Source organism: Erinaceus europaeus, chromosome 10 (genome assembly GCF_950295315.1).
Source record: "Erinaceus europaeus chromosome 10, mEriEur2.1, whole genome shotgun sequence".
Classification (NCBI taxonomy): domain Eukaryota; kingdom Metazoa; phylum Chordata; class Mammalia; order Eulipotyphla; family Erinaceidae; genus Erinaceus; species Erinaceus europaeus.
The window spans coordinates 6637068-6654452 of record NC_080171.1 but is presented as its reverse complement, the minus strand read 5'-3'; the positions used below and the strand labels follow the sequence as shown (position 1 = coordinate 6654452).

General features: G+C 40.7%; 1 protein-coding gene and 1 long non-coding RNA gene across 5 annotated transcripts in view; one reads left to right on the top strand and one right to left on the bottom strand.

The window, feature by feature from the left end:
* Positions 1–17385, bottom strand: part of LOC132540822 (uncharacterized) — a 478519-nt gene that overhangs the window by 269419 nt on the left and 191715 nt on the right. The window lies entirely within an intron of this gene.
* FSD1L (fibronectin type III and SPRY domain containing 1 like) overlaps positions 1–17385 on the top strand; it is a 67292-nt gene that overhangs the window by 26140 nt on the left and 23767 nt on the right. For 3 of the 4 annotated variants that reach the window (XM_060199064.1, XM_060199062.1, XM_060199063.1), the window contains exons 3-5: positions 1333–1464; positions 8498–8599; positions 13778–13800. In XM_060199064.1, coding sequence (XP_060055047.1) covers positions 1333–1464; positions 8498–8599; positions 13778–13800 — 257 coding nt within the window. The remainder of the gene's footprint in view (positions 1–1332; positions 1465–8497; positions 8600–13777; positions 13801–17385) is intronic. The other variant, XM_060199065.1, reaches the window with a different exon arrangement.

Sequence of the window (17385 nt, the reverse complement as noted above, 5' to 3'; positions counted from 1 at the left end):
CACTTTTGGTATAAGACTATAGTGAGATGATAGCTCACATAAATAAACATTATGAATAAGACTTTGTGCTGTTTCACAGTAGACTGTTTGGATAGGTTTATCTTAACCAATGCCAGCCTCTTTAGCTAATGATTCATCTGAGTTGAAAAATGCCTTAGGATAATTTCTTCTCTCACCTAATTGCTGCAAGTGTAGATGTTATTTGGCTAGGAATTACACAGATATTTCTTATTTCTTATTGAAAATATTTATTGAAAATATTGCTTATTGAAAAAACAACATCTTGCTTAATGAGGTAGTAGGAGGGGGTCAACGGACTTGAACTATTTATTGATTCTGCAGCTAGTGACCAGTTATGCAGCTCTGGGCAAGTCCTTTATCTGTATTCTAATTCTGAAAACATAGGAGATGAAGTATAAATTCTAGTTTGTAGATGATCTCTGTTACTCTTTCTTTTCAATAGCACTAAAATTTAGTGCTTGACAAATCTCCTAAGGTCCAGTAAAGAACTGCTTAAATGTTGTCTTCTGTAAATGTACTATTTTTAGGGAACCCGGGAGATTAAAAATGTACAAAATCATTCCCATTCTTATATGTCCAAATGATTTCTCAGTTATGGAATCAGATTCTCTAGACTATTTTATTTAACGTTTCACCAGTAGTTCTGACACTCCAGGAGAGGCAGAGGATCACTGCTGCAGGGTCTCTCTTAGAGTCTGAATTTTTTTTTTTTTTTACCTCCAGGGTTATTATCTCTGGGGCTCAGTGCCTGCACTATGAATCCACTGCTTCTGGAGGCTATTTTTTGCCCATTTTGTTGCTCTTGTTGTTAATTGATGTCATTGTTGTTGAATAGGACAGAGAGAAATCGAGAGAGGAGGGGAAGACAAAGAGGGGAAGAGAAAGATAGACACCTGCAGACCTGCTTCACTGCCTGTGAAGCGACCCCCCCTGCAGGTGGGGAGCTGGGGGCTCCAACCGGTATCTTTGAGCCAGTCCTTGCGCTTTGCCGCCATGTGTGCTTAACCTACCATGCCACCACCTGGCCCCCAGAATCTGAATATTTTGGCAAAGGTTTCAAACATAAAATGACCATTCACACTGTCTTGGGGGGTAGGATGCGGAAAGGTAAAGTTAGGTCAGTCCACAAAAGGATGCTCAACCCATAGTAAGTATAATCAAACACTACTAGCTGCCAGCTTTTTGAATCGGTGTGCCCTCTGTGAAAATATCTTGTTTCAGTGTAACCCCTAGCCTCTCTTTTTAAATTCATATCTTTTTCATTTTTAATTTTGGCAGTAGAATCATGGTATTGCTTTGCTTCTTAAACAGGAAAATTCTTCCAGCGTCCTTTCCGAGCTAGATGAAGAATTTGATAGCTTATATTCCATATTGGATGAGGTGAAGGAAAGGATGATCAGCAGCATCAAGCAGGAGCGGGCTCAGAAATCCCAGGAGTTGCAGGTGAGATGGCCCAGCTCTTTGGGCCTGAACAGCACCAGTCTGCTTGACACCTGATGCTGGGCTCACTGAAAGCAGAAACTAGCGAGATTTGGTTTATAGCCTTTGCTTTTATCTAGTAGAAGCAGGTCTGCAGATGTCTGTCTTTTCTTTTTATTCGTCGATATCTTATGTTTTAAAGTTGTGCCAAAAACTTAAGTAGTTTCATTCTTCCCTAACATGACGTATCAAACCATGTATTCCAGCTGCATCCTACAGATAACAGACTTGTTGTAATCATTATCCACATAAAGCAAATATGGACAAAGAATGTTTAGCTTTGATCTTATAGTTGTTTATAAAATGCTGCTTGAGAAATTGACCTGTATTGTGTAAGGAAATAAGAATCCTATCTTCGCAGATGTTCCTCAGAAAGGGAGAACACAGAGGAAAGCTTGAACTGGGTCTGGTACATCGCACCAAAGCGAAGGCCTCTGGCGGAGGAAGGAAAGAAGCGGGCCAAAGGAGGGGGGGGCATTTTGAGGTGCTGGTGTGTGGTGGTGGGAAAGGACCTAAGTTGGGGTGAGAATTGTTTTGCAGACACCTGTCACGGGGGGTTGAAAGACTGTACCGATTTGTCAGAGCAGGGGCATCGAACCCAGATCCTTGTGCGGGTCCTTGCACTTAGTCCTCTGTGCACTTAAGCAAGTGCACCACTGCCCACGCCTCTCTTTGATTGTGTTGGGGGGTTAACCATTTACACTGCACTTGTTGACAAATAGGTACAATTTTTCAGCACAAGCGGTGAAGCAGATCTACAGGTGTCTCTCTCTCTCTCTCTCTCTCTCTTCCTATCTTCCCTTCCTCTCTCAGTTTCTCTCTGTCCTGTTCAGTAAAATGGAAAAAATGGCCGCCAGGAGCAGTGGATTTGTAGTGCCAGCACTGAGCCCCAGTGATAACCCTGGAGGCAAAAATAAATAAACAGATAAAGTGATGAAAGAAAGAAAGAAAGAACGAAAGAAAGAGAAAGAAAGGAAGAAAGGAAGAAAGAAAAGGGAGAAGAACCCTGTCAAAAGTAACAATAACCCACAAGTACAAAATATATCCCATTGTGAAAATTCTCAGTGGGTCCAAAAAGATAGTTCACCCGGGTAGTGCTCTCATCTTGTCACCCACGCAGTCCCGGTTCAAGCCTGCCTCCTAGCAAGCCGGAGGGGCTTTGGCACTGCCCCTATCTTTCCCTCTCTCCCTCTGTTCCTACCTGAAAAAGTTGGTCCTGAATGGAGATGCCTTAGCAATAATCAAATAAATAACCTTACAGGGAAATGATACAGGATAGAACAAAACATCGCAGATTTGAAAATGTGAATTTGAGGGCGGAGGATAGGCAGCATAATGGTTATGCAAAGAGACTCTCATGCCTGAGGCCCCAAAGTCCCAGGTTCAATGCCCCGCACCACCATAAGCCAGAGCTGAGCAATGCTCTGGTAAAAAATAAATAAATAAATAAAATGTGAATTTTATATATACATATGTATTCAATAAGAAATACATGTAAACTTTGTGGAAACTATATGTTTTTGAATATGTGTGCATTAAAGCACCAAGAATAATTTTCATTTTTTCCTTTACTGGCAACTTTTTTTCCTTTCCTTTATTGGGGGACTCATGGTTTACAGTCGACAGTAAATACAATAGTTTGTACATGCGTAACAGTTCTCAGTTTTCCATATAACAATACAACCCCCACTAGGTCCTCTGTCATCCTTTTCCAGGACCTGTACTCTCCCCCCTTCCCCCACCCACCCCAGAGTCTTTTTGTTGCAATATACCAGTTCCAGTTCAGGTTCTACTTGTGTTTTCTCTTCTGATCTTGTTTTTCAACTTCTGTCTGAGAGTGAGGTCATCCCATATTCATCCTTCTGTTTCTGACTTATTTCACTGAACATGATTTCTTCAAGCTCCATCCAAGATGGGCTGAAAACGGTGAAATCACCATTTTTAACAGAGGAGTAGTATTCCATTGTGTATATATACCACAGCTTGCTCAGCCACTCAGCTGTTGGTGGACACCTGGGTACTGGCAACTTTTGATGCTTTTTTTCTTTCTTTTTAATAGAGGCTGAGAGAATTCAAGAGACCCCAGCATCCCTTCAGGGCTGTGGGAGGCGGCTTGAATCTGAGTCATGCACATGGCCAAGCGGCAGGCTATCCCCGTGAGCTGTTTCAGTGGTCCTGCATTTTTAGGTTTTGTTTCCAGAGGAAATAAAAACAAACAAACAAAACAACTAGCAGTGAAAGGGCACTTCTGTTGAACTGAACAGCCCACTTCTCCCTTGTCTGTTCCCTCCACGACTGTGTTCGTGTCCACTCAGATTCTCCCCAGTCCCAGCTGTCCTCAGCTCCCTCTCCACTCACTCCCTGGCTAGCCCGGTAAACCCAGGGTCCTGGAGTGAGCCTGTTTGACTCGTCCAGGTGGGCTCAACGTCTGCAGCCACTCACTTCTGGAAATAAGCATGGTTTCAGCACCTTGTCCGCAGTACTAGTGACGTTCTCAAATATTCTAACCACTCACGAATTTCTTTTTATTTTATTTATTATCTTTATTTATATGATAGAGACAGCCAGAAACCAAGAGGGAAAGGGTTGATAGAGAGGGGGAGAGAGAGAGGGAGACACCTGCAGCCCTGCTTCACCACCATGAAGCTTTCCCTCTGCAGGTGGGGGCCAGGGACTGGAACCTGGGTCCTTGCCCACTGTAATATGTGTGCTTAACCAGGTGCGCCACCACATGGCCAACTCACAGATGTCTGCTGGGCAGCCTTCTCTGGCTCATTCACCGCAGTGATGACAGCTCACCGGCTTTCCACGCCAACCTCCTGGAAAGCTTCCAAGAGCATCAGTGCCATGCGGACACCTCCCTGTCATCCTGATCTGCGTTTCTGTAACAGAGAACAGTGTTGAGTCTCTTCCCATATATTGGGGACACTTTATCTCCTTTGAGGAAGTGTGTCTACTTAGGTCATTTGTCTATATTCTGATTTAGTCAACTTCCCTGGTTATTTTTGAATTATATATAAAAGTATAAATCGATGGGTTAAACGCGCATGGCACCAAGTGCAAGGACCGGCCTAAAGATCCCGGTTGGAGCTCCCGGCTCCCCACCTGCAGGGGAGTAGCTTCACAGGTGGTGAAGCAGGTCTGCAGGTGTCTGTCTTTCTCTCCCCCTCTCTGTCTTCCCCTCCTCTCTCCATTTCTCTCTGTCCTATCCAACAGCAATGACAGCAATAACAACAATAACAATGATAAAACAAGGGCAACAAAAGGGAAAAAAATAGCCTCCAGGAGCAGTGGATTCGTAGTGCAGGCACTGGACCCCAGCAATAACCCTGGAGGGGCAAAAAAGTATAAATTGAATTATATGTATATTACTTGGATTATATATAAAAATATAAATTTTTTTCGTACCAGAGCACTGCTCAGCTCTGGCTTATGATGGTGCTAGGGGGATTAAACCTGGGACTTTGGAACCTCAGGCATGAGAGTCTGTTTGCATAACCATTATCTACCCCTGCCAAAAATACAAATATTTTTAATACATCCTAGATGTTAATCCCTGTCAGTTAATAAGATCATCAACGGCCATCTTTTCCATTTCTGGATGTTTTTCATGCTGATTGTTTACATGAATGTGGAAAAGCTGCAGGTCGATATGGTTCATTTGTCTTTTTTTTGGTGGGGGAGCAAAGGGCGCTGTTCAGGAGTGGGCAGTCTCATGCATTCTGGGCCACGTTCTTCACTCAGCTGGAGAGAGGCAGAGAGCTGCTCTGGCATGGGAGCTTCCTTCAGATCTGCGCTGTATCCGTGGCGAGACAAGCGCCCTGCCCAGAGAGAGAGCTCTCCCTCCATCCCTGACACGTCGAGTGTGTTGCCCGACTTCCGGTGTCATAGCCAGGGAATCCTTGCCAGACTCATCTTTTCCCCTTTATTGGGGGATTCATGTTTCACAGTTGGCGGTGAATACAATGGTTTGTACATGCATAACAGTTCTCAGTTTTCTACATAACACAGCCCCCCACTAGGTCCTCTGTCATCCTGTTCCAGGACCTGGACTCTCCCTCCACACTCCCCCACACTGCACAGCCTTTTCCTTTGGTGCAGCACACCAACTCCAGTCCCAGTTCTGCTTCGTGTTTTCCCCTCTGATCTTGTCTTACAACTTCTGCCTGTGAGTGAGATCATCCCATGTTGCCAAACTCATTTTTATGAAGCGTTTCATCCTTGCTTTCTTCTAAGAGTTCTAGAATTTTAGGAAGTTTGTTTCGATCTTAATGCCATGTGGGTATCCAGTGCGGCTGTTAAAGATTCTGTATCTTCCCACTGTTTGGTTTGTGCTTTTATCACAAATTATTTGGCCTCATACATGACTGCTCTTTCTCTTTTTTTTAATATTTATTTATTTCCTTTTGTTGTCCTTGTTTTATTTTTATTGTAGTTATTACTGTTGTTGTTGTTATTGATGTCATTGTTGTTGGATAGGAGAGAGAAAAATGGAGAGAGGAGGGGAAGACAGAGAGGGGGAGAGAAAGACAGACACCTGCAGACCTGCTTCACCGCCTGTGAAGAGACTCCCCTGCAGGTGGGGAGCCGGGGGCTCCAACCGGGACCCTTATGCCAGTGCTTGAGCTTTGTGCCACGTGCACTCAACCCGCTGCGCCACCGCCCGACTCCCCATGACTGCTTTTTCATTGCCATGTGTGAGAACCTGGGTCCCAGCCTGATCTCCATGTATGGAAGGCAGGCTAGAGGGAGCTTCACCTGTAGAGCAGCAGAACTGTGTACAGGGTCTCTCTCCGCCACCCCCATCTCTCTCTCTAAAAAAGGAAATAATGGCCCCTGGGGAGCAGTGGACTCATCATGTAGATACCTAGCCTCAGCGATAACCCTGGCGGAAAAAATATATATATTAGGTTCTTAGAATAACCCATTCAAACTTGTTTTAACCTAAAAATACCTGAACTATTGTGGTTTCTCACAGTAAGTAAGTAGAACGTATAGGTGTTAATAAAGAGACATAGTCCATGTTCAGCAGTGATCTTAAGAGAAAAATAACTAAGCTTCTATATAAAACAGATAATAATATGAAGAGCCTTGGGTAAACTTAAAAGCTTAGAAATACGTCCACTTCTTGTTCTTTTTCCGGTCATCTTATTGGGGAAATAGTGGTTTGCAGGACAGTTAGTTGGTGCAGGCGTATAGTGATGGGTGTCTGCACATCAGTGTCACCACTCACCCGGGCCATTGCTGTCTTGATGCAGCCCAGCACACACACACACACACACACACACACACACACACACACACACACACACACTCATTGACTTTGTGCACCCCAACACACACACACCCAGAGTCATTGACTTTGTGCACCCCAACACACACACATACACACACACACACACACACACACACACACACACACACACACACTCATTGACTTTGTTGTAATACAGTCTGTCTGCCTAGTCCAGGTTTCACCTTTTGTTTCTCCTCTCTCCCTCTCAGTTCAGTTTCTTAGTTTCCACCTGTGAGTGAGATCAGCCAGTATTTGTCATTTTCCTCCTTGTATACCTCACTTAACGTGATTTATTCGAATTCCTTGCAGGGTGAGGCAGTGGAGAATGAGTGTGTCCTCATTTTTATGGCAGCATAGTATTGCATTGTGTACGCATACCACAACTTTTCTTAGCCACTCAATCTGCAGTTGGTCGTCTGTGTTGTTCCCAAGTGTGAGCTATTACACATCACGCTGCTATAGGTGGCTATAAGTGTGTAGAGATCTCTTTGGATGGGTGCTTCTGTGTTATCTGGGTCATTGGGTAGGACCAGAAATGTGCCTACTTGTTTGTTGTTGTTTTTTTAGCTTAAGATAACACCCACCATAGTTTTATGTTTTATGGTGATTGGATTTAATTTTAGATTTCCAAATGTCGGAATTAGAGTTGGAAAACAATGATAAAGTATTGCTTTAGGTGAAACCAGATACCACCATAGGATGTCCCTGTAAGCGCATATTCCCATCACATTTCCATTTGCTTCTGTTTGCATCTGTTACCAGTTAGCACTTAGGACGGCCTGTATCATTGTTTAGCAGCATGAGGGAATGCCGAGACGGTGTTCAGTTGACTGGACCTGTGACTTGATTTATAAGCTTCACCTTGCTTAGAGATTGTCAGAAAATGAAGTCTTTCTGTAGAGGATGGTGTCTGCAGGTGAGCTATTTTGGTACCTTACGTTGATCGGTTTTCTGACTGCGGTCTTTGAAATAGATGATCGAGTAAATGTGACCTCAGGTGTTTACAATCGCTCTAACATCTTTGGTGTTTTTAAATGAGTAGATCCTCGTATGCAGTTGAGCTGTTTTAGTTGAACTACTGAAAGATGTTATGTACGAAGTATCATGGTAATCAAACTTTGAGGCCAGCAAAAAAAGTGCACTTGTCCACTGTGCTGCTTCGCCGTGTTTGCAGCCCAGACACCACGAGCTTGGCCCCACCGCATCAGAGGAGGAAGCTTTAGTGCTGTGATCTCTTTCTCTCTCTCTGTCCATATGTCTTTGCTGTCTCTGTCTCAAACAAAACAAACAAAAAAAAGCAAAGATAATTATAATTCGCTGTGGATGTGACTAGTGATGACTTTTTTTCAGTAGTTCTTCAAAGATATTTTGTCCAGTGATTGCTATTAAACTTGTAATTTTCTGCAGGGGAGTCGCTTCACAAGCGGTGAAGCAGGTCTGCAGGTATCTCTCTTTCTCTCCCCCTCTCTGTCTTCCCCTCCTCTCTCCATTTCTCTCTGTCCTATCCAACAATGACAATATCAGTAACAACAACAATAACTACAACAACAATAAAAACAAGGGCAACAAAAAGGAAGTAAATAAATAAATATATTTTAAAATCTTAAAAAAAATTGTAATTTTGTTAGACCAGTATACCTGTAAGATTGTGATAGCAACATAAGATTTTATTTTAATGATTGATTTATTATGTTTTTTCAGAGTCAGCTTAGCCAGTGTAATAATGCTTTGGAGAATTCTGAAGAACTACTAGAATTTGCAACACGGTCACTAGATATAAAAGAATCTGAAGAATTTTCAAAGGTATGAAAATGGCAGTCAATAAGGTTCAGTTAACCCATTTAAAAAGGAAAGTGCTTTTGAAATTGTGTTTTCCCTTTAGATTTTAGATGCATTCAATAATTCCTGACTTAGAACTTCTTGGTAATTAAAGGTTTGGCATTGATTCCTTCCAAAGTGGATGTTTCAGGTCCTGAGCAAATGACTGCATTTTTCATTGTGCAATTCCGGTAAATCAAGTTTGAATATTCAGTTTTACTCATATGGGTCATTTATTTTAAAAATTCTTGGAGGATTTTAATTGCATCAGGACTCTGTTCTGTGCATTTCATGACCAAGAAAAGAGAAACAGTGTCATCACCATTGAAAAGTCTAGTTGTGGCACTGCTTTTTATTAAGTGTCAAAGCATCACTTGATGCCTGTGAACAGTATGAACAGAGAAACTTGCTCTTGAGTATATTTGAGCGTTTGTTAATTGTGTGACTGTTTTGTTAAAATATGAAAATTTAGGGCTTTGTTTAAAGACTTTATTTGCAGGGCTGGGTGATGGCACACCTGGTTGAGCGCACGTTACAATGTTTAAGGACCTGGGTTTGAGCCCACCTCCCAGCCCACACCTGCACAGGGAAAGTTTTGGGAGTGGTGAATCAGGGCTGCAGGTGTCTCTCTGTCTCTCTCCCTCTCTGTCACCCCTTCCCTCTTGATTTCTTTTTTTTTAATATTCTCTTTTGTTGCCCTTGTTTTATTGTTGTAGTTATTGTTGTTATTGATTTCATCGTTACTGGATAGGACAGAGAGAAATGGAGAGAGGAGGGGAAGACAGGGGGAGAGAAAGACACCTGCAGAACTGTGAAGCGACTCCCCTGTAGGTGGGGAGCTGGGGGCTCGAAACAGGATCCTTACACCAGTCCTTGCCCTTTGCACCACCTGCACTTAACCCACTGCGCTACCGCTGGATACCCCCCTCAATTTCTTTTTTTTTCCCCCTCCATTTCTGACAGTCTATCCAATAAATAAGGATAACTTAAAAAAAATTTTAAAAAGAATTTATTTGCTATATAAGTATAGAGTAAGGAATAATTTTAAAGGAGTCGGGCGGTAGCACAGTGGGTTGAGCACAGGTGGCGCAAAGTGCAAGGACCGGTATAAGGATCCTGGTTTGAGCCTCTGGCTCCCCACCTGCAGGGGAGTCACTTCACAGGCAGTGAAGCAGGTCTGCAGGTGTCTGTCTTTCTCTCCCCTCTCTGTCTTCCTTCCTCTCTCCATTTCTCTCTGTCCTATCCAACAACAACATCATCAATAACAATAATAACTTCAATAATAAAACAACAAGGGCAACATATGGGAATAAGTAAATAAATATCTAAAAAAAGAAATAAATTTAACCCTAGTATTTGAGAGATTCTGAATTACAGATTCTAATTATTTTTGGTTGTTTTCAATAATTGCTAATTTATCATATATGTGTATATATATGACATATGATTTAATATATATATATATATATATATGATGTGAAAAGAGTTAAAAGCTAGATAATTACCAAAATCTATACTATGTTGTAATCTTTTTTAAAAAATAATTTTTTTATTATTGGAGAAAGACAGAAATTAAGAGTGGAGGGGGGAGATAGGGAGAGAGAAAGACACCTACAGACCTGCTTCACCACTGAAACTTTCCCCCTGCAGGTGGGGACCAGGGCCTTGAACCCAGGTCCTTATGCACTGTAACATGTGCGCTCAACCAGGTGCACCACCAACTGGCTCCCTATGTTGTAATATTAACGTAAGGTTTAAATAGGACATTTTATGAGCTGTATGACAAGCTGCATTCCTGCTAAAAGCGTGACTTTATAATCCGTTTGTGTCCATTACCTTGTTTCATTTTATGATACATTTTGTGAGCATGAAGACAGAAAAACTTGCTCGCATATGTATTACTAGCCAGCTTACATAACTGAATTTTTGGAACTTTAAAATTGATTCTCTAAAGCAGAAGGTTATTTTGCTTAAACCAGTGAACTCATTAATTCATAAATGTAAAAAAGACAGGCTTTAAGAAAGATTACCTTTGCTCTTGATAGGCCTTGTTCTATGCAGAAATTATAAAGAAAGGGCCGGGTGGTGGCCCTCACCTGGTTGAGTGCACGTATTACAATGCGCAAGGACCTGGGTTCGAGCCCCCTGTCCCCACCTGCAGTGGGGACAGCTTCACGAGTAGTGAAGCAGGGCTGCAGGTGTCTCTGTGTTTCTCCCTCTCTATCGTCCCCTTCCCTCTTGATTTCTGTCTGTCTCTGTCCAATAAATAAAGATAAGAGAGAAAGAAAGAAAGAAAAAAGAGGGAAAAAGTATCATACTTTAAAATGCTTTAAAAATGTTTATACCTGTTCCCAGGGCATGTGATGCAATGGCCTCAGCTATCATGTACCTCATAAAAACATGCAGAAAACTAACGTCTGAGTCATCAAGCCAATAAATGTCGTAGATTTTGCAGACACGAGTTAGCACTCTGGACTCATGCTCACGGCCCAGAACCTGTTGACTTTTCATTTGTACCTAAGTACCATGAAATCGGTTAGTCATCTTTTTGTCTGTCTCCTAGTTATCAACAGATACCTCTCCTAGTGGAGTAGGGTAACTATCCATAGAAGAATGATCGAGGGAGCAAAACTTGACAGCTGAGAATCCGAGTAAGAAGACAGGAATGGCATAAGATGTGGACACAGGACAACTTGTCTTTGAAATGATGCCATTTCAGTATATTGTTGGGCAAACGCTAGAAGAAGAAGAAATATATTGTTGATGAGAGAAAAGGAAAAAAAAAAAGTTAATTCCTGCCAAGGATCACTGTTTTTGTTGAGGTTGTAGTTACACCCATGTCTGTGTGGATTTTCTTTAGGTACCGTGGCTTCTTCCCACATCCCAAATATGATCATATTAGTTAAATTGCTTTTGTTAAATGGTCCAACGTGTGTGTATGAGAGACTGAGACGAGGCGGGGGGGGGGGGGGGGGCGGCGGCGAGGGCTTTGAAAAATGGAATAGATCCTGTTAGAACTAGAATGAGTCAGACAGTGAATGAATGAGTAGAAATGGCTGGTTCATGTTTAGAAGGATAATTTATTTAGAGGCTTGGTGAATTCCCCTCCCCACACACACCTGGAATTGTCATAGAACTTTTGGGATATCTGTATCAGTCAGCCAGTAGAAAAGTCACTTTCCTGTTAAGTCCTTTTGCTTCAGTGTCTCCAGAAACCATTTGCACTAGGTGGAGACTTGCTATCCTCCAGCACAACTTGAGTCCAGTTGAGTGTAAAGAAGAAGTGATGGTCAGCAAAGCTGTGGTTCAAGGTCGTTTCCCCCAGTTTTCTGTTTCGATTGACATTTTCAGACCCTTCCTTCCTTCCTTCCTCCCTTCATTCAGGCTATAATTCTTTCATTTCTGATCCAAGTTTGTTTCCAGATGATTGTAAAGTGTAAACGTTTTGTAACTTTGTAATTTAGATACTTATTTTTAATGCACCACTTTACTTCTTTTTGTTTTTTAATTCTTGTCTTTTCAGCATTTTGAAATACTGCCTAGTAACTTGAACCACTAGGAGTAAAGGTGGATGGAGCTTGTCATTGTGTCCTAGCTGGAAACCTGGGTCTACTGCATTTTTGCTGAACTGAGAGTTGCTTGCAATTAGTTCCTAGTAGTAGATCCTAACAGCATCCAGATATGACATAATTCTTAGGGAGAAATTAAGTTTACTTTCCTAGCTATCTGCATGGACTGAACTTAGCAAAGTCCCTAGTGCTGACTAAATAGGTTGATTTTTGGACAGTTAGCATAATGTAAGATATTTGGAAAAGGGAATTCTTTTAAGCTATAGTATTTTCTAATACTCCATATAAAATTTTAAATTAGATTTAAAAAATTTGATTTATTTAAGTTGCTGATGGAAAAAAAAAATCAGTAGCAATAATCTAAACCATGAATCTTGTCAGACTCTTCATTCAGAATGAAGAGAGATGATGGAGGCCTTTCTGTATACTTCTAATTAATGTTCAGTAAATTTAATAATTATTAAATGTTGCCATGTGTTAAGCTATCTTCATGATAGACACAAGGAATAGAGTATTTAGAATAATTGCCTCTTGGTTGTGTTCTCTGCTTGTGGAGAAAAATACTTTTGTAGTATATATATATATAAAAGTTGCATCAATTTTTGTATGTACTTTTATCATTTTCCTTGGTCATAAGCATCAAGTAATATTAAACATATGCCAGCATTCTTCCCCACTCTTGCAGAAAGAAAGGAAAGGAAAAGACATCTTAGAGTAAGTTTAAGTTGGTAGCTTCTATGAAATCATTTTAGAGGAAGGCTCCATTTTTATAAGATTTTTTTCCACCTTTTGTGTATTTTTGCTGTTAACAAGTCGTTTGGGGGGGGTAAAGCAAGGGTAAGGAACCTTTTTTTTCTGCCATGGGCCATTTGAAAAATTTTAACAGTCATTATCAGGCCATATAAAATTAATAGCTTAAAAATTAGCACTTACTGTTAATATGGGGGGAAAAAACCCTCCTGGATTTATTGAAAATTCAAGCCCTGCCGATGGAGCGAATGTTCCATCCTCCTGGCTAAATCAGCAGAGTTGTCGCCTCATTTTGTATGTTAGCAGGCACGCTCTCAGAATACAAAGTCCTTGTCTAGTGAGGACATGCAGAGAAAAACGGGAACAAATATAAGAGGTTGGGGGGGGGGCACGGAGACCTGAAGAAACAAGCCCTGGAGATCAAATGTTAAATGTATAAGAGAACCACCAGGCTGAATTAGAAGTTGTTTGTCCTGAGGAGACTAATTGCCCTGATTGAAGAGTGTCAGACTGAGTGAAAGTGGGAGTGTGTTTTGATAATCTAAGGTAAGAAAAAAAAAACAAAAAACACTTGGGAGTCATTTGCAAATCATTTACTTGTTAAATATTTCTCCTTGAAAGATGATTGGTGTTGGGTTTGGATTTTCTACTTGAATTCTAACATCACACGTGAGCTGATATAGACTGTACAAGTTCCCTGTAATCCATTTTTTTTTTTTTTTGATGAATGTGAACTAATCTATTCTGGGGTTTATTTCCTAACTTATCTTGCGTGTCACTGCCACCGAGACTTGCATGAAAAGCACTAACTGCTTTCTTTCTTTTCTCTCTGATCTGCTCCAAGGCTGCCAGACAGATCAAGGATAGGTATGGTATAAAAACCTCCATTTTTATTTAAGCATTGATTTTGAAGTCAGAAATGAAATTCAAGAACAATTCCTTATTATCATGTCATTGATTAAAATAAAAATTAGTTAATGATCAAGTCCGAAAAGAGAGAGAAAGAACATATCCTCTGTCTTCTAGAAGAAACAATATATTAACAAGACATTTAAAAATATATATAGTTAAGGTTAATTATGTACTATCAAAAGAATTTCATTTCTGATATTATGTAGTTAGTTTTAGTACAGTTATTAATTAGCTGTGTTGATGGATGGTGAACATTTTAAGTAACATATATATATATATATATATGTTTTTTTTCCTGAATGCAACTTTTGTCCTTAAATTGAAATATGAAGTTTGTTCTTGTCTGAGAAGTCAGAGCATTTCAAACAATTCCCCGAGGTTGAAGCTTCCCTCCTTCACCTGTGTCCTGTTTAACACCTTTGTCTTCTCATTCCATTGCTGTTCCTGGTGCCACCTCTGTTTGTAATGCCACTGCTATCTTGTCTTTGGGAAGAAGAAGTTAAAGGAATAAGTAAAGCTTTGAGCTCTAATAGTTTTCCTCACTGCTAGAGCCAGAATTAAGAAAGACAGTTGGAATGTGTGACAGACATACTATGGAGGGGCCGTTGGTGCTGGGCCAGGAGTGCTTGTGGCTTGCCGGGCTGTCCTCTAAGCACTGACAGTGGTGAGGTCTCTACTCAGGGTTTCTTACTTTGAGCATCATCAAGTTATTTCATAGGCAACACTCTTTATATCTCTGGATTCCAGATTTTACTAGTCTTCAACTAATTCACATAATCATTCACTGTGTGTATGTAAGACTAGTGTCTAGTGTTGTGACTGAGAGCATCAATTTTTTTCTTGTAGTATTTTATTTTATTGTTTAATTTTTGTTACTGCTTTTGTCAGAGCATTGCTCAACTCTGGTCTGTAGTAGTGAAGGGGGATTGAACCTGGACCCTCTAGTGCCTCGGGTATTAAGGTCTTGCATAACCACTGTACTCTTTCTCTCACCCTATAGGCTTTTTGTTCTTTTAAAGAAAAGATTCACATGGTAGTCAGCATTCTTGCGCTTTGCACCATCTGCGCTTAACCCGCTGCGCTACCTCCCGACTCCGGTAGTCAGCATTCTTAACAGATATTTCTGTGTATCTTATGTCAGGAAGTGGCTCAAGATGTTGATTATTCTTGCAAAATCTTGGATGTATTAAGAGTCATAAACATATAGAGGTAGTAAGTAGGGACAGTATGAGTGAATGCTAAGTAGATATCCCCTGTCCACACTGTGCTTGTGTCTATCACCTGCTGTGCTAGCAGTTTTGCCTCTGTGCCCTGATTTCCTGATGACAAGTTACTTCCTCTGGTAACAGACCATGTGAGGGCGCCAGCAGGTTCTCGTTATCCTCTCCTTTCCTAGGAATCTGTGTGGTTCTCTTCTTCCCCCAAATCTTGTCCCTACCCCTGACTTTTTCTTCTTTGTCCAGATTTATTTTTCACAATAAATAAATCTGATGATCAGATTTCAGGACTGGACCTGTTCTTCGGGGAAGCCAAGTCTTTGCTGCTTAGAAGGCCACTTCATAGATCTGTTTCTCACACCTCAGGAGTCGGGCTGTTTGGTTTAAAGCCTCTATTCTTTTGGCTACCCATGAGGTTTTCACTTTTTGCCTAAGGAACTTTTCTGAATCCTTAGCTGAAGCCTGTAGAACTAATTTTTAGCCTCCTAATACCCAGGTTCTTCTGATGTAATCTAGAGTTCTGTCAGTGCCGTTTAGAATATAAAATACTTTAAATAAATAGTCCTAGTAAATAGACTTTTGACTAAATAAAAGATTTTTTTTTCTGATGGCAGAAATGGTATTTTAAGACAGAAGTAGCATACCCAAGCTGGGAATCAAATAAATAAAAGCCTCCCTGTGAGTACTGAGTATATATTATTTGTGGTAGACAGTTTACAGGAGGAACAGAAGTAATGACTAGAAAGGCGAAATACAGAGATGAAAGTATAACTCCTGGCAGACCTCCAGGAGTTTGTAAGTCACTGACGTATGCTTCTTGGTCCTTAGTGACAGTGGAAGATGAGTTGATAGACTTGAGTTAGTTACTGCTTCTTGATGGAAAGGGGTTGGGGGTCTGGGCGATAGTGCAGGGGGTCAAGCAGGCATGGTGAGAAAGGGGTCTTGAAGGGAATAGTAAAGCTGAGTATGTAGGTTTGAGGAGATTAAGTGTGTTTCCGTATGGTTTGCAAATATTTTATCTTTACAAAAATAAAAGTAGAAAGGACCTACAAAATAGATGCCTGGGTAGTGTGCCTACATTTTTAATGCGTTTGAGCCCACCCACCACCTCACTGGAGGGAGGGAGCTTTGGTGATGTGGTATCTCTGTCTGTCTCCTTCCTTCCTTCCTTCCTCCCTCCCTCCTTCCATCCCTCTCTTTTCTTTTCCTTCCTTCCTTCCTTCCTTCCTTCCTTCCTTCCTTTCTTTCTTTCTTTCTTTCTTTCTTTCTTTCTTTCTTTCTTTCTTTCTTTTTCTCTCTTAAAAAGCCTGTTTGGAATAGTGAAGCCCCAGCAAGGGGGAAAAAAGAAAGAAAAGGAAGAAAGAAAGAATGGGAGCCTTGTGTTCAGATTATATTATTAGAAATAATCCAGAAAAAACATCAGTTGAATTAAAACATCTATAACCACAAAACCCCTGACATGTAGAGGATTTTTTATACATTTTAAATTGTTTGTTTGGTCTTTGAGGTACAGTTGTCTCTATATAGTCAGTCTAGAGATTTAAAAGAAGTTCACTCTTTTGAAAGATTATCACATTACTGTACATCTAGTTTTATTATGAAAACTGTAATTTTCACTGAGCAGAATATATGCTTTTAGACTTTAGACTTTGTTAAACCTCTCACGTTGGCAAGGAATTACACATTTGGAGGAGGAGTCTTTTTCTTTGAGACCTTGAGTAAATCAAATTTTATATACTCTATCAGTCTCTGTTTCACATTCCATAAAATACCTTGATAATTGTTTTTTCTCAACACATTTCAACAAACATTTAAATAATCACATTTAGAGGTAACATAGTGAATATTTCTAAATGTAACTTTAAAAAATTATATAATCTTTTTATGGATTTTTTTTTATTGGATAGAGACAGAGATAAGCTGAGAGGGGAGGTAGAGAGGGAAAGAGACAGACACCTGTAGCGCTGCTTCACCACTTGTAAAGTTTTTTCCCCAATAGGGGTGGACCAGGGGCTTGAATCTGAGTCAAGCCTTGTGCACTGTATCCTGTGAGCTAACCATTGCCTGGCCCCTTTGAATATAACTTTTTTTTTTTTGCCTCCAGAGTTATCACTGGGGCTCGGTGCCAGCACTATGAATCCACTGCTCCTGGAGGCTATTTTTCATATTACATATTATTAGTGATTTGATAGTGATTTACAAGATCATAAATTTATAGGCCTCTGGTTTCACACTGTACCCACCACTCATGTTCTGTACCCCCCCACCCCCCACAAAATAAAAAACACCATAGGTCTCACCAAGTCTGGTAAACAGTTTGGTT